The sequence below is a fragment of the Symphalangus syndactylus genome, chromosome 4 (assembly GCF_028878055.3).
Source record: "Symphalangus syndactylus isolate Jambi chromosome 4, NHGRI_mSymSyn1-v2.1_pri, whole genome shotgun sequence".
NCBI lineage: Eukaryota > Metazoa > Chordata > Mammalia > Primates > Hylobatidae > Symphalangus > Symphalangus syndactylus.
The window spans coordinates 36,399,019-36,422,994 of record NC_072426.2 but is presented as its reverse complement, the minus strand read 5'-3'; the positions used below and the strand labels follow the sequence as shown (position 1 = coordinate 36,422,994).

General features: G+C 38.5%; 1 protein-coding gene across 3 annotated transcripts in view; it reads right to left on the bottom strand.

The window, feature by feature from the left end:
- Window positions 1-23,976, bottom strand: part of ARID5B (AT-rich interaction domain 5B) — a 195,843-nt gene that overhangs the window by 141,380 nt on the left and 30,487 nt on the right. For all 3 annotated transcript variants that reach the window (XM_055274423.2, XM_055274424.2, XM_055274425.2), the window contains exon 3: window positions 16,457-16,682. In XM_055274423.2, coding sequence (XP_055130398.1) covers window positions 16,457-16,682 — 226 coding nt within the window. The remainder of the gene's footprint in view (window positions 1-16,456; window positions 16,683-23,976) is intronic.

The window sequence follows — 23,976 nt, the reverse complement described above, 5'->3', positions numbered from 1 at the left end:
TTAGCAATTTGTTATTTCTGGGAGGAGGAGTAGGACTGGAAAGGAGGTGAAGAAGGATTTTTTACTTACATTTTTATGTGTATTATAGAATAAGTAAAATTAAGGACAGAAACAGATTGAGATGTCACCTTTTCTTTAAATACAGACAAATGTAGTTACAGTTTGAGAGTGATAGGGACAACTTAGATTTCTTTAGATAAGGGCCATCAGACAGGTGAAGGAACTAGAAATCACACCATATAAGGAATGTGAGATTGAGGTTATTAGTGTTTGACCTGGAGAAGGGAAAATTGGGAGTGGGGACAGAGAGTGGTGAGGAGGCCTTGAAACTGAAATGAAAATATTTGAAATGCTATCAAGAACAAAAAAAATGTGATTTGTGCCATGTTGTTACAAGAATAGAACTGGAAACAACAGTATACACTTAACACAATTGTTTATGCTATAAACTAGTGGTCCAACTTTTTGGCACTAGGGACCAGTTCTGGAGAAGACAGTTTTTCCATGGACTGTGTGGGATGGTTTCAGGATGAAACTGTTCCACCTCAGATCATCAGGCATTAGTTACATTCTCATAAGGAGTACACAACCTAGATCACGTGCATGCACAGTTCACAATACGGTTTGCGCTCCTATGATAATCTAATGCCACTACTGATTTGACGGGAGGTGGAGCTCAGGCGGTAATGTTCAGGCAGGCTGCTCACTTTCTGCTGTGCGGCCCAGTTCCTAACAGGCCAGGGGCTAGTACCAGTCCACAGCCCGGGGATTGGGGACCCCTGTTATAAACCATATAGTCAAATTTATTTTTCAAAAGTAAGAATGTCTAACAAAGAGATGGATAAAAGATGTAATGGGAGTATCTCATAAAGTAATAAAAATTCCCAGTCATTGAAAATATTAAAAAGTCAACTAATCAAGATTTCTGGGCCTGGTGCAGTGGCTCAGGCCTATAATCCCAGCACTCTGGGAGGCTGAGGCGGGTGAATCACTTGAGCTCAGGAGTTCGAGACCAGCCTGGCCAGCATGACAAAACCCGTCTCTACTAGAAATACAAAAATTAGCTGGGCGTGGTGGCAGGTGCTTGTAATCCCAGCTACTCAAGAGGCTAAGGCAGGAGAATCACTTGAACCCAGGAGCCAGAGGTTGCAGTGAGCTGAGATTGGGCCACTGCACTCCAGCCTGTCCAGAGTGACAGCTTGTCTTGAAAACAAAAACAAAACAAAAAAAGATTTCTGCAAAGGGCATTGAAGATTTCTGCAAAGGGTAGTAAGTATAGTAAAGACGACATTACTAAAATCTTGTAACTAGATTATCTGTAGTTCCTTTCATCCCTGAGATTTTATTATCCTATGATATACATCATTATCCTAAATGCATGTGTGAAATATTACTAATGTTCACATTCAGTTCCCCTCTCCTTCTAAGAATGCTAGAAGATCATATATCCATCCCCACCTCCTTTAAGTCAAGACATGGTCATGAAATTAATCACTTCATTGATTAATGAAATGTGAGAAGTGATGCATGTTACTGCATGTTATTAATGTATGTATTAATAAACATTTAATTGCCAGTACTCCACTTGCGCCCGTTTTTTCCCTTTCTGTGTGCGCATAGAAGCATGTGTTGGTATGGAGGTCCAAAGCAGGGCCACCATAGAGGGGAAAACTGCTCTTAGAGTCCTATGTACCCCACATTGAACGGTACATAAACAAGAAGTCAGTCTTTGTTGTGTTCAGCTATTGAGGTTTCAGAAATGTTGCTACTACAGCATCCTTTAAGCTATTCTAAACTTGAAAATTCTTACTCATAACCTCCAAGAGAAAATAACACACAAAACCATGGCACATCATAGTTTGCTTTTTTTTTTTTTTTTTTTTTTGAGATGGAGTTTTGCTCTTGTTGCCCAGGCTGGAGTGCAATGGCGCGATCTTGGCTCACCATGACCTCTGCCTCCCAGGTTCAAGCGATTCTCCTGCCTCAGCCTCCCAAGTAGCTGGGATTACAGGCATGCACCACCATGCCCGGCTAATTTTATATATTTAGTAGAGACGGGTTTTCTCCATGTTGGTCAGGCTGGTCTTGAACTCCCGACCTCAGGTGATCCACCCGCCTCAAAGGGCTGGGATTACCGGCCACCGCTCATGGCCCATAGTTTGCTTTCTTATGGAATAAATAGATACCACAAGGACAAAAGAGATTTTGAGTTTGGACGATTTCACAAACACACAAGCGTATTCGTACACCTACTCATGCAGATCCAATAAACCACAAGAACACCAGTTCACAGCCAGAGAAACATCAGAGGAGCTCAGCAATACACATGTTTTACATGTGATCATCCAAAGCACATTCTGAATTCCTGGCACGAAATTTTCTAACCAACTAGCATCAGCTGTTAAGCATGATCTAAGAGAGATCAGAGGAAGTAAAAAGCAGAAGGTCTGCAGGACAATACACACAGGTAAATTTTAGCATCGAAATATATATATATATATATATATATATATATATATATATATATATATTTATTTTTTTGAGATGGAGTTTCGCTCTTGTTGCCCAGGCTAGAGTGCAATGGCGCAATCTTGGCTTACTGCACCTGCCACCTCCCAGGTTCAAGTGATTCTCCTACCTCAGCCTCCTGAGTAGCTGGGATTACAGGCATGTGCCACCATGCCCGGCTAATTTTGTATTTTTAGTGGAGATGGGGTTTCTCCATGTTGGTCAGGCTGGTCTAGAACTCCCAACCTCAGGTGATCTGCCACCTCAGCCTCCCAAAATGCTGGGATTACAGGCGTGAGCCACCGTGCCCAGCTGAAATTTGTATTTTTAAAAAATCACATTAAAAAATTCAAAACAACCCCTAGAGAACTGGGATCACGGCTCACTTAACCCTCAAGCAATTTCAGTGTCTTACAATAGATAACTCAAGTATTTGTGAATTAAATAAAATGAAATAACATACTACTGTAATCTCTATCTTGGTATTCTTTTTGTGTTGCATCTACTCACTTTGCTTTCTTGAGTAAGGGTTTACCTTTCTAAAGGAAAGGGGAAAGGAAACTAATATTGTTCACCAAGTGCTCCCACTGTGTGTTGGGTACCCCCATACATGATCTAATGTAATCTTCCCAAGTCCTGTGAGACAAAACTGTGAGATGGGTATTGTCAGCCCTGATTTATAGATAAGCAATCAAAGCAGAGTGAAAGCTTTTAAGACCATACAGTTTATGGAGCAAGGACCTGAATCCAGGTCCATCTTACTTTGTAAAGTTCATGCTCTTTCCGCTACAACATAACTAACTACCGAGGTTTAGTAGTGGTCAAAAAGAAGCTACCCAAAAACGGCAGCTTCTGTGTTTGCTCATTCTTCTAAATCTTTGATGGAAAACATTAATACAAATCAATGGGAACTAAATGAGCATTCTCAATTAAAAAAAAAAAAAGAAAAGAAACCCACATACAGGCTGCACATGTGAAAAGCCTGTATCTTTATACACACAGCCATCACGTGATAGTTAATTAGCCAGGTAACTACAGGTTTTTCTCTGCTAGAAAAGTATATGTTTCATCATGCTTTGAACTCTGCCTTATTACCAGCTCTGCTATGAAAACAATGTTTTATTTCCTATTGAGAGAATAGGCCAGGCATGAAGCATTGTTTTTGTAAGGCCTAACAGAATACTTTCTTTGTGAATCAAAGTTGTAGAATGAGTAGTTGGAAGATGGAGAATATCTTCCGCCATAATTAGCAAGCAACCATTTTAAGGGAGGTGAAGATTAAAACGGTGTGATTGCCTAGAAAAAGCAGCACTGGATGTCGTGCTACAACCATCTTCTTAATAACCTGTCACCTTAAAAAAAGATTACAAACAAGCCGATAATTTAAAAAAAAAAAAAAAAGGTAAGGTGGAACAAGTCCAGTCTGGATTTCCCTGCATATTTTTGTCACTACTATGACCCTGAAACACATGAAGAAGATTCCCTTGAGAAAGGCATTAATATGTACCACTATTAAGATATAAAATGTCCACACACACACACACCCCTATAACACCACCTACAATCCTCAGGCTAGCAGAATAGCTTCAAGCACGTTCACATGATCTCTCAATGTGTTTTCTAGAATGAGTGATGAATAGACGACTACTAATTAGACCAAGAATAGTTAGCAAACTAATACCCCAAGTAGCTGCTGCTTCTACAGGGTACCAGTGAAACAGCCCCTCCACTAGAGAGTGTCTTAGGAAGTGCTCTAAAAGAAATCAAATCAACCTTCAAATGCACATAGGTGTCTCAAGTAGACTAAGAACAGAGAACTCCAGAGATTTCAGGAAAGTCTGATCATAAAAGCCGCATGTTTACTTAACCTACTAGGTATAGCTTTGATGTCTGAGTGCTAACACTATAGAGTTAAGACTGTTATTGGGAAGATAAGATAAACACATGAAAAAAGATACTGCATTATATTGGTAGGTATAGAGTAAGGTGATCAATAAGGTGGTAGAGACACTAAATGTGATAAGATAAGAGCTCAATAAAGCAGGGCAATTCCTCTGAGCTGGAAGGCTGAGAAGGGCTTCAGAGGCTTAAACAAGTCTTAAACGAAAGGCAGAATTCTCACAGGTAAGACTCCTAGAAAGGCCATTCCAAGAGTAGAAAGGCATGAGCCACTTAAAACACACTGGAGAGTTTGGAAAGCAGGGGACTGAGTATATGTGTTTAAAGAGAACAGAAGACCGGGCAGTTAGACTAGTTAGGCTAGGGCAAAGAAGGTTTACGAGAGGAGATAAGGTAGGGGATAGGTGTCTTAATGTTCTGTGTGCACTTTGAACCAGCGATCCCCCCCTACAAATGTATAAAGAAATAGTCATGGCTATGTGCATAGCTACAAGAGTTTTATAAAGTTTGTGGGAATCAGAAAGAGCTGAAATGCCCAACGATAATTAAAGTATGAAACACCTCTGTAATGAAATATTCAGCAGCTGAAAAAAAAAAAAACCCAGTATAGGATATTTTACAATATGGGGGCATATTTATAATACCTCTGTACAAAATTAAGTGGGGGAAGGTAGATTCCCAAACAGTAGATTTTATTTTTGTGAGGAAAAATAATATTCATGTAAATTCTCACTGATACATGCATTCATATACATTGGAACATACACAAATACTAACAGCACTTACTTCTGAGTGGGAGGAAAATAGGCAACATTAATTTTTCTGCTTTTTGTTTGTCAGTAGTGCCTATATTTTCTGAAGCAAACATGGATAACATTGGTAGTAACAAAAAATAACAATAATGAAAGTTACTTAATGAAAAAGAGAAGAAAATGGAGCCTGGAAGTTCACTGGATACTCCTGTAACATTTGTATTTTATCCAGTAGGCATGAAGTTTGCAAAGAAACAGGGATCCTAAGTGGAATGCCAATATTTAAAGGTCAGAAGTAAAAGACAATAGAAATAGTTAAAAATTCAAAAAGCAAGTGGGGCTGTCCAAAGGAAGAGAGTTCTAGGCAAGGCACAGGCTCTGGGGTTTTAGGGAAGAAAGAAGCAATACAAATTCATCCAAGCACACCAAATGAAAACACACAGTGAGGCAACTAGGAAAAGCCTGAAATCATCAGCACTATTTGCTCAGCCCCTACTGTGCATGAAGCACTTCGCGAAGCCTTTGAAAACCCACTATTATTCCAGTCTGTCCTAAATAAATACATTTATTAAAATAAGCTGAAAGTCCAAACCTCAGCTTTCCTCTGCAGTGACCTGCATAAACTACAGACTTAAACACATAATGTTACAGAAGAAGAGTGAATCTGACATTTAGGAAAGTTAATGGGTTACAACAGAACTTCAGACTTAAAAGTACTCTAACAGATTAAACAAACTGTTCAAAAGAATCAGTGTCAATACCACCGAGTATTAAGAGTAAATGCACAAATCAGATACCTGCTCACAGAACCCACTGGAAAAACCACATCAATTCACATGCAGGATATATCTGCTTTGTGTTCCAAGGTGATGCTATCATGACAGCAGCTGTAATAATGGCTCACTGTCAGTAATCATACAGTGGCTAATGAGGTGAGAGGTAGAAGGCAAACAAAAACATTTTAGTTATGATAAAAGCATCATGCACCTCCAACTGAAAGGGGAACTGCTGAATCAAGCCTCATTTTTATTTTATTTATTTATTTTTGGAGACAGGGTCTCACTGTGTTGCCCAGGCTGGAGTGCAGTGTGGGTTGCCTAGGCTGGAGTGTGGTGGTATCATCTTAGCTCACTGCAACCTTGAATTCCTGGGCATAAATGATTGTCCTGCCTCAGCCTCCTGAGCAGCTGGGGCTACAGTTGGGCATCACCAAACTCAGCTAATTTTTAAAAATTTTTTGCAGAGACAGGTCTCACTATGTTGCCCAGGTTCCTCTTGAACTCCTGGCCTGAAGCAATCCTCCCACCTAGGCCTTCGAGTGTTGGGGTTATAGGTGTGAGCCACTGTGTCCAGCCAGACCTCATTTTAAAAGCACATCTGAGGTACAGAGTCAGTGTTGCATTCTCAAAAGATATTTAAAAGACCATGGCGGTTGGGGCCAGGCGTGGTGGCTCACGCCTATAATCCAAGCACTTTGGGAAGCTGAGGTGGGCAGATCACGAGGTCAGGAGTTCAAGATCAGCCTGGCCAACATGGTGAAACCCCGTCTCTACTAAAAATACAAAAATTAGCTGGGCGTGGTGGCACATGTCTGTAATCTCAGCTACTTGGGAGGCTGAGGCAGGAGAATCACTTGAACCTGGGAGGCGGAGGCTGCAGTCAGCCGAGATCGCACCACTGCACTCCTGCCTGGGTGACAGAGCGAAACTCCATCTCAAAAACAACAACAACGACAACAACAACAACAACAACAACAACAACATGGTGGATTAGTTGTGTTTGTCCTTCACAATAGACCCACTTCTATCACCAAATGCAATAGAATTACTGGTCCAAGTTTGGCAATCTAACAGTGATAATGAAAATTTATGAGCTTGTATGAAGCCAAGGCTGCATAAGACTTGCTTCCAGTCAATCCAAGGTACACAGCAAGAAACTAAAGGCATAGCAAGGAATAGGACCACAAATGAATTTATTCTTTCATCTTTTGATTATCTTCTCATCAGATGACGATCTCTACAGACAGTTCTTTGGGAAATTAACATTTGAAATTAATGAAGCTAAAACAAAATTATGAATTAGCTGTCTTATCCATCACGGTCTTTTTTTGTGGGGGCGTGGGGGAGGTGCAGACAAAGTTTCACTCTTGATGCCCAGGCTGGAGTGCAATGGCGCAATCTCAACGCACTGCAACCTCCGCCTCCCGGGTTCAAGTGATTCTCCTGCCTCAGCCCCCCAAGTAGCTGGGATTATAGATGTATACTACCATGCCTGTCTAATTTTGTATTTTTGGTAGGAACGGGGTTTTACCATGTTGATCAGGCTGGTCTCAATCTCCTGACCTCAAGTGATCCACCTGCCTTGGCCTCCCAAAGTGTTGGGATCACAGGCGTGAGCCACTGTGCCCAGCCTCCATCATGGTCTTTTATCACAGATATGGCTGTAAAAAAAACAAAATGCCAGAAAAAATAAATAAAACAAAAACAAGAACAGCTTCAGTCCGAGAGAACAACATGATTAAACTATCACATATGATAATTTAGGGAAGACTTGCAGTTTTTATATTATTTGGTTGGAATAGCTTAAACAAACTCTCAGACACCAAGTTGGTCTTCAACTGTAGACCATTATTGAGGCAAAAATCAATTTGGGCAAGCCCTATCCTAAATGCTAGAGTAAAAAACTAGAGGAGCTACAGAAGCTCAAAAGGCACAACATTGATATTGAGGCACAGTAGCTGCCATATTAATTAACAACGATGTTCATTAGATACTAGTCTACACTTAATATTACTGTGTATAAAAACAAACAAAAAAATAGGTACCTAAACTTCTGGGAGTGTAGTAGAATATTTTCCCCTTTTTCGCTCCTACTTATAAAAAGGCCGAGGCCAAACAGCTCTAGAGAAGAGTCCAGTAGTTTTGCTAATGACATGTCCTATCTGGAGGATGCCAAGCCAGCTCCTTAGAGTTCTGGCCATGCATAATGGATCACTGGGGACTTTCTCTAGAATCTACTCCTATTCTGGCTCTAGGATTCTTAGTAAAAATGAGCTCCTGCAATATAAATGAATTAAATGGTATAAAAAAAATCACCTCAGCCGGGCATGGTGGCTCACCCCTGTAATCCCAGCACTTTGGTAGACCAAGGTGGGCAGATTACGAGGTCAGGAGATCGAGGCCATCCTGGCTAACACGATGAAGCCTCGTCTCTACTAAAATACAAAAAAATTAGCCAGACGTGGTGGCGCGCACCTGTAGTCCCAGCTACTCGGGAGGCTGAGGCAGGGAAATTGCGTGAACCCAGGAGGCAGAGGTTGCAGGGAACTGAATCCAGCCTGGTGATGAGCAAAACTCCATCTCAAAAAAAAAAAAAAAAAATCACCTAAAGTGCATCCTAAGATGAGTAACCATGATGGTGAAGGATTCTGAAAGCACATCTTAGGGAAGAACTGAAAAGAGAGGCCTGAAGACAGAAGGAAAAAGAGGAGAAAACAATGTTCATGAAGGCCCCTTCCAGCCTGACAATTCCATGAGGAGTTTCAGAAAAGCATGAGTTTACCTTTTTCATACATTGTATCCTAGAGGTAAATACTGGTAGCCTGGATACTAAAAATAGCACAGAAAGTTCCAATTTCACTTTTTTTCTACTTCTGCCCTGACATCTCCAAATGGAAAAGTAGGAATAAATTCTAAAATTCTACAAACTTCTTTTCAGTTGATAGTTCATCTTCAGTCCATCATCAGAAGAAGAAATGAACCTGGAATTCTAAGAAGCATTCGTGGCTGCAGGAAACACTAGAAAATCCTCAGGTCAACAGAAATTCCAAATAAAAGGGTCTTAACTTGGATTGTGCCTTCATGAGTGATGGCAGTATAAGTACTTGGGCAGCAGTATCAATGACCAGCTGTTGATTGGCTCAGACTTGGTTAGATTTCACAAAGACCTCTTTTCTAGCAGGAGAAGCTGAGATGGCTGAGTGTAGATAGCATAAATGAATGTTACTTATTTGAGCCACTTTTACTCACTCATTCTACCACTATTGCAAGGCAATATTCAACTATTTGATTAGATGGTCAAGCCAAAATTTAAATTTCAAATGAAATGAATAATCTTATTCCTTATGTATTATAACCATATGTATTCCTAGTTTCTTAGAAAACATACTGGGTTGGACACAGTGGCTCACGCCTGTAATCCCAGCACTTTGGGAGGCCAAGGTGGGTGATCACTTGAGTTTAGGAGTTTGTGACCAGCCTGGCCAACATCGTGAAACCCTGTCTCTACTGAAAAAATACAAAAATTAGCTGGGTATGGTGGCGGGCACCTGTAATCCCAGCTACTCGGGAGGCTGAGGCAGGAGAATTGCTTGAACCCAGGAAGCGGACGTTACAGTGAGCGAAGATCACACCACTGCACTCTAGCCTGGGCAACAGAGTGAGACCCTGTCTCAAAAAAAAAAAAAAAAAAAAAAAGAAAGAAAGAGAGGAGATATACTGGTAATAAGCTGTTCTAAAACTTTGAATGTCTTGGATGCTGATTCTTGTACTCCATTAAAAGTCTTTTGGGTTGTCACGTTATAATGGCATGAGGCAATCTCTTGAAGAGTCATGTGGGTACTTGGAGAGTATCTCCTCCAGTGTTAATTGGGCTATGATGAAATTCTTTAAAGAATGCATGGTTAACACAATATTGTCAGAGAGAAAATCCTTTGGAAAGTATCTTTACAAATCTTTGATAAGTCTCGTATGTAATTAGTTTCTATGTTGAACTTAAGGATACTATAAAGGCCAAATTATTATTATTTTTTTTTGAGACAGAGTCTCACTCTGCTGCCCAGGCTGGAGTGCAGTGATGTGATCTCTGCTCACCACAACCTCTGCCTCCTGGATTCAAGCGGTTCTCCTGCCTCAGCCTCCCGAGTAGCTGGGACTACAGGCACATGCCACCATGCCCGGCTAATTTTTATATTTTTAGTAGAGATGTCCAGGCTGATCTCGAACTCCTGACCTTGTGATCCACCCGCCTTGGCCTCCCAAAGTGTTGGGATTACAGGCGTGAGCCACTGCGCCTGGCCCAAATTCATTTTAGTTAGGAGGCTGTTCTGTAAGGATTCTTCATGATATTCATAAATAGTATAGTGCAACAATATATTATTTAAGAAACTTCCCAAGTTGCAGTGTTAAGAAAAATGGTAGACTTAGGCCAGCAATCCAAGCAACAAATACCTTCAAAAGACTCTTTAATATACTTACAAAATTTAAATCTAGAAAGGAAGGAAGGATTGTCCCAGTAAGAAGCATGTCTTCCAATCCTAATAAACTCATTAGCAGTGAAAAGTCTCTATGACAAGATGTCAGCATTTAGCATGCTTCTTACAGACATTTATATTGTTTTCTTCAACAAAAAGTGAGAATCCTTCCCATGTCCATATCTCAGGAAGCTGCCTGACATATCAAACTCAAAAGTGATCTGAAACAACCATTCGCAATACAAGGCCTCCAGAATCTCCAAGCAAAAACTACAGCTAATTTTTAACTAAGAATATTTGAGAGATCCTATACAACTGGCCACTTATGGCTCAGCTTATTTTGACAGAATTTTCAGGAGGATAAAAGTTTATAAAATATAAATATATATTAATATATAATATATAAAATGTTTATGTTATATAGTATATATTACATACATTTACTTGAAATAAATATCTATTAAAATAATAGTCATATATAATATGTATTTATATATGTACAGATAAACAAGCAAAAACCTGAAGGACTTTTATAATAGTTTTCTATTGAGGGAGACAATAATGAGAGTAAACCCTGTTCTAAATTACTAGAATGTGTGTGCGATTAGGGAAATTCAAAAGGGACAAATAAGCTAACCTTGTACCACATAGCTCCCTATCATACAGAACCTGCTTCTGGTAATAATAATGTAGTAATAATACCACTTTAGACTTCAATATCACAAATGTTTCCATAGACATTAACTAATTTGTTCTCAGTTGGTCTTCTCAAAAATCCAATGAGAAACAGCCAGGTACGTATTATTGCCCATTTTAGACAAAACAAAGCTGAATGTATAAATAATATATCATTTAAGAAACTTCTCAAGTTGCAGTGTTATGGAAAATGGCAGAGTGAAACCAGCAATCCAAGGTAAAATATAAACAACAAATACCTTCCAAAGACTCTTTAATGTACACATAAAATTTAAATCTACTTTGAGCCATTTGGTTGAACAGTTGTGTTCTTTTCATGTCACCTTAGAGTTGTATAATAATATTTTACTTTATCTCTGCAGCAATGATCTGAGTACAGATATTTTATTTTACATTTGAAAATCTCATTGTATTTTATCATTTTTTGTGGCTGAGAATTAAGAATTCATTGCTCTCATTAATATAATAAAAGTTATTTCTCTTCACTGAAACAAAACAAAACAAAACAAAAAAAATATATACACATAAAATTTAAATCTAGACAGGAAGGAAGGATTGTTCCAGTAAGAGGCATGTCTTCAAATCCTAATAAATTTATGAGAGCACTCAGGTGAAAAATCATACAGTGTCTTCCAGTGACTCTTCCTGTGGTGACAGATCTACAAGTAGAGCCAAGATTCTCTTGACAGCCCACCCTCTGCTCTTTTAACCCCACCATGCTGTTGACTCCCAAAAAGTGCAGTGAAAGTCCCAGCAACAGCCGAAAGGGGGAAGCTACTCTTTCTCAATTTGATGGGACAGATTTAGAAACAGAAATTGAACTGAGGGAACCCCCATCATTAAATTCAGCCAGACCCCCACACATAATCTTTGGGTCTTTTTTCTCAATTTCAGCTCAGACTCCTCTATCTTTTCTTTCTCTTTCTAAAAGCACATTTGGAGATGAAACCATTCATAACTGCCCATCCACAGACAGTTTGTGGCAGCATAATTGACAATGAGTCTGCTGCAAAAAAATGAAAATGCTGTTTTAATAACCTTGGCCTAAAATACATTCTGTTGTATGCCTCAAAGGGCTTCAATAAAAAGTCAACCTGTAGAGACATATTTTCTTGGCTTAAACAACAATCCAAAGCATATAAATGTAGTCCAACTATAATGACATATTTATAGGCCAATAAAGCTTACACTGCAGCTTTCATACTTCGCTTAAAGGAACTCTGTAAGAATCAGTGTTACATAAAATAATTTGATTTTTTTTCAAACTATAGCCCAAGGAATAAAAAATGCAAGTTTGCTATGTTTAACTGATAGTGTTTATATTCCTTACTTGCTAAAAATTTTGTAAAATGAAATAATTCTTCATTTGACTACTTTCAACTGCCATACCAAATATGGGTATCAAGTCCACTTTATTATAAAAGCTAAGTACTGTAATTCTAAAGACAAAAATAAATAACTAGAGGCTTGTGTGGTGAATGATTTAATCAACCCAATTCTTCTGGAAAAACAGGTTCTTGTGTTCATTATGCTTATGAATAATACATTCCTTAACCCTCCTATTTTAACATGGTTATTTTTCTTTATTTTTTTATAAACTTCAGTATGAAACAGTCTGAAAGAAGGTAAAATATCTCACTGAGTAAAGTCATAATTTGCATTGGTTTCATATTGAACTTTCTTTCTTTGAAAAGGACAAAGAGGAGGGAAGAGAATGAATGCACTTTACCACATCTCAGAAGTGTTTTTTAAGATTATTAGTTTTTCCACTATCCAGATATGTAGTTTTAGTCATCAACCATTAAGAGTCTTAAACGAAAACTCTAGAGAGTTTTAAAAAGCAGAAAGATGACATCCTCAAATATTGTCTAAATGTGCTCCCTCAAGGGGGAAGGGGATAAAAAAAATGAAAGAGTTGTGATTTGAATCAGAGCATTTATTGGAAGCTGCCATGTGGGGCAGAGTTTCTCTTTGTGGAGTATTAATTTGTTGGCAGACACACATTTGTGAGAACATTCTTGTTTTTTTTTTTTTTTTTTTACTATTCAGAGAGAGACAGGAAGTGACACAAACTGGAATTAAAGGGAACTTACTCTACCTAAACACTAAGCAAGAAAAGTTCTTTAATGAGCTTTCATATTTTAAAATCCCTTCTCTAAGAACCAATCTAATTATTTTGTTATTATTGATGTTTTAACGTTATGAAATAACTCAGTTAAAAAACGATAACATGTTGCAGTTTTACTTTATCCATAGAAAGGTGAGATCTTTCCGTTCTTTGCTTACTTCCACCAGAAAAAAAAGGGGGGTCTCAAATAATCTCACAGTTCATCTTCTTTCTTTGGTAAGAACAATGGGGAGTTGGAAGGGTTCTACAGAAGGAAAAACCTAATAAGTGTGTGAATTTCCATTAACAATGAGGTATTGGAGGTGGTTTCAGTGTGACCAACAGAAAAGAAGATAAGAAAACCACTGTGGAGAAGGAAAAGTACAGACAACAAATATTTTGATGTTATAGAAGAGGCTGAAGAGAAAGTTGCAGGGACAGGAATGTGTACAGAAAATGACACCCCCTATCTCCTCAATATAAATCCTGACAATGTAGACTTACAAACCTTAGATCAGGCAGATAATGGAAACTCATTACATTAAGGAAAGTTTTTGTTTCTCTTTCCACATTATTACAACACAGTGTGCATTCCAATTACAAAAGCTATTTGTCTCAAATTCCCCACAGTTCATAGCAACTGAGTAGAATTTCAAGGCCCTAAATTCTATCCTTAAAGGGGTATTTTACAATAAAAATTTGTTAAGTACATGGTGTTTCTTGTTCCCCAGGGGAGAGCCTCCCAATCAACTCTCCTGTTGATCATTTCCCCTTCTTCAGCACTAATCATAAAGCTGTCTCCAAAATGAGACCAAAACAAACAAACAAACAAACAAACAAAATCAGAGTCAACCTAATAATCTTTTTTGTTTTGTTTTGTTTTGTTTTTGAGACAGAGTCTCGCTGTTGTTGCCCGGGCTGGAGTGCAAAGGCGCGATGATTTCGGCTCACTGCAACCTCTGCCTCCCAGGTTCCAGCAATTCTCCTGCCTCAGCCTCCCAAGTAGCTGAGATTACAGGCCACCGCCACCGCACGCGACTAATTTTTGTATTTTTAGTAGAGACAGGGCTTTACTAGGTTGGCCAGGCTGGTCTTGAACTCCTGACCTCAGGTGATCCACCTGCCTTGGCCTCCCAAAGTGCTGCAATTACAGGCGTGAGCCACCGCGCCCGGCCAGGAACCTTTTTATCAATACACATTCCTTGGCCTTTCCTTAGTCCTACTGAATGAAGAATCTAGAAAAGCTGGTCTCAGTAATCAGTATTGTTTTTTAAATTTCTTTTATGAGTCTAATAAGCAACTAAATTTAAAAACCACTCATCTAGATTTTCCAGGCTAAACCACCTGCAAGTACTGTGAATATTCACTATAAACCAATTTCTTCTGGAATCAACTGCAAAAAGGCAGAATATGGACCTTCTTTTTTTTTAGAATCTAGGAGGATGAACCTCTTGTTTCTTTGGGTGGAATTAAGAAATTAGACTTATTTTCCTGTTCATTAATAAATTATCCATTTTAAACACAATTTTAAACATAAACCTTGCTATAAATACTCTTGTTTATATGTGTGACATCAAGCTTAACCATCTACACATCCTTTTGTCCCCTGTGGGTTTCCTGTTTAATTTTTTATTAGTAACAGTATATTCCATAACACACACACAAAATTAAACAAACAAAAGAAAGGTTTTAATGTTAAGGAAAACATAAGACAATGGCAATATAACTTAGATCATACATTAGCAAAGTAACACAACAGATGTATTATTCAGCATTACTGCAAGTCATAAGACTAGTCATTGTGTGTTCACAAAACTGGGGGGTGTAACAGTATATATAGGAAGACTATTAAAAACTCTTTGGCTTTAGAAGGAAAACCACTAGTTTAATAATTTTCTCTAAAAGTGCAGGTGACAATCAGGCTGCTATATCCAAAATGTTACTGTCTGACATCAACCAAAAGATGCCAGGAAACTGTTGATAGTTAAACTCAAACTGCAAGAAAATATTAATGCTATTCCCAAAACACAGCACAGCTCATCACAAACCAGAGTCACATGAAAGCCACAGTCAGTTACTGGTGTTATTCAGTCTCTTTATGCCAATTAAAATAAGTTGCCTAGGTTTGTTGTAATAGTTAAGTTCTGGGTTTTAAAAAAAAAAAACAGGAAGTTGTCACATTAAGGCATAAAATAGGACTGCAAAAATCAGCATTGTGCGCAAATGAAAGAAAAAGATGCCTTAATATGTTAAAATGCAGTTCCTCTTTGCCTAAAGAGGAAATAACTAGTCTAAATCAGAGGTCAACAACTTTTGTCTTGAGCAATGCTAGGAGAATAAATCAGTGAATGACACGGGAATACAAACAGAAGGAAAAAAAAAGCAATGAAGGGACACAAAATGTCACTGGAGAAGAAAGTGTTAAGAAAAAGCAATAGAATTAATTATGGAGCCCCTCCTTTAAGCCAGTCAATGTGCTCTGCCCTTTCTATCTCACATCTCACAATAACCCTGTAAAGTCCCCCTATTTTTTAGATGGGGAAACTGAGGCTTAGAAGTTAAATTATTTGCCTAAGGCCACACAGCTAAGTAAGCAGCAGAGTTAGTATGCAAACACCAATCAGCATAACTTCTCCAAAGCCCAAGTTCTCCTTTAAACTTACAGTGGAAGAGGGAAGGAAGCAAAAAAAAATATATATATATACACACACACACATATATATATATAGTTGATGGTACCACTGAACACTAAGAGATCAAGCAAACCTATGCCATTGGTTGCCAACCAGTGGATCCCCTGGCTTGACATTGTTCTCTTGCTCCACATTGAGGAACTCATCCCTTTTCCTCAGTTTGTTTTCCACTCAATGTAAAACATGAAATTGGGACATGGTGTTAATAGATGTCATACTACATACTTATAGTAAGTATTTAAACTCTTTATTAATTCAATTTTAGGTGCTCTAATTAAATTGTATGCCTCGACATCACACTGAAAGTTGTTTAGAACCGCTGTATCACCCCAGCACAAGGGTCCACACATAAAAGGTCCTTTGATCCAACAGGTAACACTCATCCCTTACCCATCCAGTCATCTCTCCATCCATATTCTTAGGCCCATTTGAGGTTAAAGAAATTTGAAATACATTTATATATAAATGATAGCGTTTCCAGAAAAATGTACAACCGAAAAGTTACTATATACACCCACACATTAGATTTAAAAGTACGAGCCATATTTACCCAGGTCTGCCTTCTCCTTGAGAACGTCTTTGAAGTTGAGTCCGCTGTTTAGGGTTGACTGCCTGTACTTCAGCAGAGCTTCCTTCTGTCCATTCCTTCCCAAGGCCTCAGTTTTCACTGGTCCAGTGTGAAGGCCACATCTCCACTTGGAGAAATCAGAATGTACCCACTTGACCAGATCTTCAAGCTTCACAATCACCTTTTCGGAAACAGCAATGACTTCATCCTACAAGAGGTGGTTGGGGAAGAACAAAAAACGTTATTTATAGGTTTGAGGGAAATGATCCATTCTCCACAAGGCCCATCTGAAATGCCATGTGAGTGGTTAAACCTACTGCAAGGAGACTGTGTGCATTCTGGTGACACAGAATCGTTAGTAACTCACTTCATTTCAATGGTTTTTCACTGCTAGTTGTTTAGTTAAGGAATAATTTTTATGTTTGTTATACAATTAGAAAGTATCCAAAAATAGGACAGTAATTCTAATAGCCACTTTTAATGTTGGTTGCCCAAGTTCACACTCTACCTAGCTGACCACTTGGGTGAAAGCTAGTTTTTAGGTGTAATTAATTGCAAATGTAAAAAGTGAAAGCTAGATGACTAATGGTGAGCCTGTCTCTACATAAATGGTCTAAGTAAATCTGGGATTCTTGGAACTCTGACTCACCCCCAAATTCCTATGTTTATGGTACATTTTCCCTTGGCTTATACACAAATATTGAATTTAACTTTTGTCCTAAAAATTAAATAAAACTGTGATGTAATCCCAAAAGAAATACTTCATAAATGTTATGTGCTTCCCAGTGAAAGAAACTTACACATTCTCATGTTTCTCAAAAACTTTGTAAGCTGAGAAATGAACTGATTTTTTCTTTTAATACATATGGGGTAGGGGGTGAGAGGGTGAGTGAGGAAAAAGTCTTTGAATTTAAGAAAAGTAGTTGAAATGTAAGTTTCTCCTCTGGATCATAAATTTGAATGTTAAGCAACTCTAATTGCTTCTAGGAAACAACCAACTTTTCTGACTCAGAATTAATTCAGCAAGATATTTAATAGACATCCATACATGGAACAAAGGGAGGTCCCTTCACCCGAAGATTCTTTGGAAAAGGCTCAAGAAGATCATCTCACTGGCTTTTAAGTTAAGTTATTTAAGCATTTGACATTTCAACTTGAACTGACTTCTTTCATTTCTTTTATTTCACATTTCTGAAGAAAGTTTGACTGTGAAAACCCCTAAGCTTACAAAATCTTAGAAATATTTTTGACAAACAACAGGAAGATGTCTCAAAGCTATTAAACAAAAGGAATTCACAACTGATTTTGGCTAATTTTGCTGTTAAACATGACTTTATCCTCCTCCCCAAACATGACTTTTTCCTCCTCCCCCTGCCCCACCGACACACACACACACACACACACACACACACACACACTTCTCCAATTCGAACAAAAAAAGGTTATTAGGATAAGCTTCACATAATAAGAAGCCCTGGGTTGAGGTTTTTTTTTTTTTTTTTTTGATGTTTTAAGGTAGGATCTAAAATTTCAATTTTCCTCATTGAGTTCCAAGCTGCTTCTGAGAAGAAAGTCTATTAGGCAGCAGCAGAGTAACAAATACTCTATCAAAAATGAAAAGTAAAACTTCGGTAATGGAATCCTTTCCCTTATCATGATTAAATATGAACTACCACTAAATGGGAGACAAAGTGGAAACTGTGTTTTTATCATGTGCTCAAGAAAAAATTTGAGTACTTTATAAACAATGGGGCCCATTACAAAGTACCATTTCAACGGATGATTTCTCTCAGATTCACTACACCATCCTCTTGAAATAAAAGATCCGTACTTGTCATGCATTTCATAGCTATTTCATGGTGATTATTAAATGTCAGAATAAAGTCAGGCTAGATATTGTTTCAAAGCATATGGGAACAGCTTCTGGACAGGGGACACCAGAAATCAAGTTTAGAATGTACTGGAAAATAATTAGGTGTATCAGTCTCAACATTAGTAAAGAGAGAATTTGGCAACGTTTTGACTAAATACGGTTTCCCAGAAGAGACAAGTTTGTAGATGAGTGTTATTTTCAAATAGCTCTCTGATCAAATGATTATCATTTCAATTACTAGTTGCTTCAGATCTTTTCCAAGAAATGGCATGACTATCTCTGGATGGCTTACAACACCCTCCAAACAAATAAGTTATTAACCAAGAGAAAATACTATCCTTATGATGTCATTAATGAATAAACCCATCTTTTATGAGTCAGTCTATAGGTTTTGTCCTCCCTTTTTCTCCCTCTTTCAAACAGATCTTTCATGAATATACACACACACATAAAAACAAATGCAGGAATTCACATAAACATGAATAAGCCATAAACCCAAGTTTGGCTTCATTGTGAAACCACCAGTATGTTTTACTGTGGATTCACAGAGAAACTGGCCCTGCAACATTGTCAAAGGCCATAGAAGGAAATCTGATAAGGAGAGGGGGGGAAACAACAAGCCAACACCCCCCTTCCACCACAAGAAAACAAAAACTAGCCAACATGTATATAGAAAATGTCTCAGGAAACATTACTTTGTGCACACAATGGCATAAATCACATGTTCGCATTTACTATTCTGAGCAAGTGCTGACTAAAGTTCCTAATACTCACCATTCTTGGGCAAGTCTCTATGTCTAAGAAAAGAATTTCAATAAGCTCATCTCATGATTACATTAGCTCTCTGCAAACTGAGAATTAGCACTGGATAAATATTGCTGATTTACTCTAATATAACACAAAAGGAACACAAAGAAATACGCTTTGTTATTCTATTAATGTACCTTGGCTTTTCAATTAACCCAGCTCTTAATCAATATTTATGTAAGCTGCGTTGAGCCATGTTCTAAGTCCTTATCCCCTTTCGTCATTGTTTTAAACTGCCTATTTCTGTAATTTGGATTTAGTTTCTACCATTGTACAAAAACAGCTCATTTAATCATGAATCCTCTAAGTTAAGAGGAGCTCATCCAGTCAAGAAGTCACAAACCAGTCAGCCCATGTGCATGGCGGGCCCTTCCAAGTGTTCTAAAACTTGAGAAACTTTACGCAAAAATACCCAGACCTCAATCTTCTCTCATAAAATAAAATAAAGGTCAAAAAAATAAAAATAAAAAATATTTGAAACTGATAGAAGCTGCCTTCTTCAGACAAGATGTAAAATCCCCACCACTCCCTATTGCATTGTGTTCAGTCCAGTTTTCCCTAAACTATCTGGCCCCCATGGGCACCAGACTGTTAAACTTGTAACATTGATTTAGTTCACCTTTCTCATTTTACTGATGAGGACAGTGAGGTTCAGTGACATGTCCAAGAACCAAATGACGGCAGGACTTGAACAAAGATCCAGGTTTCCTATCTGCCAAGACAGCATCTTGGACTCTGCAGCCAGATTTGCTTGGGTTCAAATTCCAGCCCCGGAATTTACTTGCTGTGGAAGACTGAGCAACTTCTTCAACCTGCTTGTACTTCAAAGTTTTTTTTTTCTTTTTTTTTTTTTTTTTTGTAGAAAGACAGTATAATAATTCTGTCTGCCTTGTACAGCAGTAATTGTCAGGACTCAATGGGTTGATACAAATGAAGTAGCATGTCAGAATTAGCTATCACGATCATTGTTATTTCTTCTCTACATTGGTGTTTTCCAAACAGTGGCATGCAGAGATGATTTTAGATGGTTCACAGGTAAACTTTTAATTTAATTAAATTAATTTATTTATTTGAGACAGAGTCTCACTCTGTCGCCCAGGCTGGAGTCAGTGGCACGATCTCAGCTCACTGCAACCTCTGCCTCTCTGGTTCAAGCCATTCTCCTGCCTCAGCCTCCTGAGTAGCTGGAATTACAGATGCCCGCCATCACGCCTGGCTAATCTTTTGTACTTTTAGTAGAGATGGGGTTTCGCCATGTCAGCCAGGTTGGTCTTGAACTCCTGACCTCTGGTGATCTGCCCGCCTTGGCCTCCCAGGGCGCTGGGATTACAGGCATAAGCCACCGCACCTGGCCCAGAAATAAACTTTTAAAATATATATTAAGTTTTTCATTGCTTATTTGTGTTGTATTTACTATTTATGGGAAGGTGATACTGGTTTTCTATTTATAGGAGATATAGCAAGTTTCCTCTTTAAATAAATTTAAGTTAAAAAAAAGGGCCAATTTGAACATGGCATTAAGTAAACACAGAGAACATGTGGATATAGCCAGGAAAATAAAAGTCAAGATGCTATGAAAATAAAATTCGGAACAATGTGTTATATCACTGGTTTTCAAAGTGGGTTCAAAAACCCTTGGGAATCCCTGAGACCATTTCAGATAGTCCACAGGGTCAAAACAATGATCCTAAAACTACTAAGACATTACTGGTTTTTTTCACTCTCATCCTCTTTCAAGTGTATATATAGTAGGGTTTTCCAGAAACGATGTGACATGTGATATCACAACCGAGTGAATGCAGGAGATATGAGAACTCAGCTCTCTATATAAAGCTAGACAGTAAAGAGATTTACAACAAATGTAAAACAATGCCACTGTTCTTACTTTTTTGTTGTTTTTGAAAATATGGTTAACTTTCATAAAAAGTGTGTTACATTTACATAATGAGTTTATATTTCTATTTAATTTTATTTTTGAATTAACTTACAGTAAAATTTCCTTTTTTGGTGTACAGTTCTGCGAATTTTAACACATGGATAGATTCATATAACTACCACAACTATATTGTTAGGATACAGACTAGTCCCTCACCCTCAAAATCCCTCATATTAATTCTTAGTAGTCACCCTCTCCCACCACTCCCCACTAGCTCCTGGCAACTACTGATTTGTTCTTGCTATAGTTTTTTCTTTCCTAAAATGTCATGTAAATTGAATCATACAGTACAAAATCTTTGAGGCTGCTTCTTAAAGCAGCCTTAAAGAATAATGCCTTTGAGATCCATCCATCCATGTCCCTGCTTGTATCAGTAGCTTATTCCTTTCTGCAGAGTTCTTATGTATCCATGGTATGTTCGTGTCCCAAAGTTTGTTTATCCACACACTGACTGAGGGACATCTGGGTTGTTTCAATTTTGGTGATTACAAACAGAGCTACTATAAATTTCCATGTACGGGCATACCTCTTTTTATTGTGCTTCACTTTACTGCACTTCACAGATATTGCATTTTTTACAAATTGAAAGTTTGTGGGAAGCAAGTTTTGCCAAGCAAGTCTATCGGCCCCATTTTTCCAACAGGAGGTGCTCGCTTTGTGTCTCCAGGTCACATTTTGGTAATTCTTGTGATATTTCAAAACTTGTTATTATGTATGTCGATCTGTAATCTTTTTTTTTTTTTTTTTAAATCAGAGTCTTGCTCTGTTGCCCAGGCTGGAGTGCAATGGCGCAATCTCGGCTCACTGCAACCTCTGCCTCCCGGATTCAGATGATTCTCCTGCCTCAGCCTCCCCAGTAGCTGGGATTACAGGCATGTGCCACCATGCCCAGCTAATTTTTGTATTTTTAGTAGAGACGGGGTTTCACCATGTTGGTCACACCGGTCTCGAACTCCTGACCTCGTGATCCACCAGCCTCAGCCTCCCAAAGTGCTGGGATTACAGGTGTGAGCCACCGCGCCCAGCCGATCAGTGATCTATTGTAATTGGAGATGCCACAAACCATGCTGATATAAGGTGGCAAACTTCATTGACAACTGTTTTGTGTTCCGACTGCTCTACTGACCTGCCTTTTTCCCCAGTCTATCTCCCTCTCCTCCAGCCTACCTATTCCAAAAGACTCAACAATAATGGGCTAATTAATAACCCTACAATGGCCTGTAAGTGTTCAAGTAAACGTAGGAGTCCCATGCCTCTCCCTTTAAATCAAAAGCTAGAAATAATTAAGCTTAGTGAGGAAGGCATGTCAAAAGCCAAGAGAGGCTGAAAGCTAGGCCTCTTGCGCCAGTTAACCATGTTGTGAATGCAAAGGAAAAGCTCTTAAAGGAAATGCAAAGCACTACTCCAGTGAACATACAAATGATAAGAAGGCAAAACAGACTTACTGCTGATATGGAGAAAGTTTTAGTGGTCTGGGTAGAAAGATCAAACAGGCCACAATATTCCCTTAAACCAAAGCCTAATCCAGAGCAGGGCCCTAACTCTCTTCAATTCTATGAAAGCTAAAAGAGGTGAGGAAGCCGCAAAATAGGAAGCTAACAGAGGTTGATTCATGAGGTTTAAGGAAAGAAGCTGCCTCTGTAACTTTCAAGTACAAGGTAAAGCAGGAAATGCTGATGTAGAAATTGCAGCAAGTTTTCCAGAAAATCTAGCTAAGATAATTGAAGGTAGCTTCACTAAACAACAGATTTTCAACAGAAGATGAAACAGCCTTATATCGGGGAAAAAAGACCATCTAGGACTTTCATAGATAGTGAGATGTCAATGCCAGCTTCAAAGCTTCAGAGGACAGCTGATTCTTCTGTTAAGGGCTAATGCAGCTGGTGATTTTAAGTTGAAGCCAATGCACATTTGCCATTCTGAAAACTCTAGGGCCTTTCAGGATTATGCTAAATCTATGCTACCTGTGCTCTATAAATGAAAAAACAAAGCTGGATTGAGAGCACATCTGTTTACAGCAGGGTTTACTGAATATTTTAAGCCCGCTGTTGAGACCTATTGCTCAGAATAAGAGATTTCTTTATAAATATGAGTGCTTATTGACAATGCACCTGGTCATCCAAGGCTCTGATGGAGATGTACAAAGAGATGAATGTTGTTTTTATGCCTGCTGACACAACATCTATTCTGCAGTCCATGGATCAAGGAGTAATTTTGACTTTCAAGTCTCATTATATAAGAAATATACTTTATGAAGCTATAGCTGCCACAGTGATTCCTCTGATAGATCTAGGCAAAGTAAACGGAAAACCTTCTAGAAAGGATTCACTATTCTAGATGCCATTAAGTACATTCAGATTCATGAAAGTGGGTCAAAACATCAATATTAACAGAAGTTTGGAAGAAATTGATTCTAACTCTCATAGGTGACGACTTTCAGGAATTCAAGACTTCAGTGGAAGAAGTAACTGCACAAGTGGTGGAAACAGTAAGATAACTAGAATTAGAAGTGGAGCCCAAAGATGTGAATGAGTTGCTGCAATCTCATGATAAAACTTGAACAGATGAAGAGGAGTTACTTCTTATGAATGAGTAAAGAAAGGGGTTTCTTGACATGAAATCTACTCTTGGTGAAGATGCTGTCAACAATGTTTTTTTGTTTTGTTTTTTGTTCTTTTCAGTTGGGGGTCTGGCTCTGTTGGCCAGGTTGGAGTGCATTGGCACCATATGGCCTGAACTCCTGGCCTCAGGCTATCTTCTCACTTCAGCCTCCCGAACAGGTGGGACTACAGGCCTGGCTAAATTTTTAAATATTTTTTTTAGAGAGCAGTTTCACTATGTTGCTTAGGTTGCTCTCAAACTCCTAGCCTCAAGCAATCCTCTTTC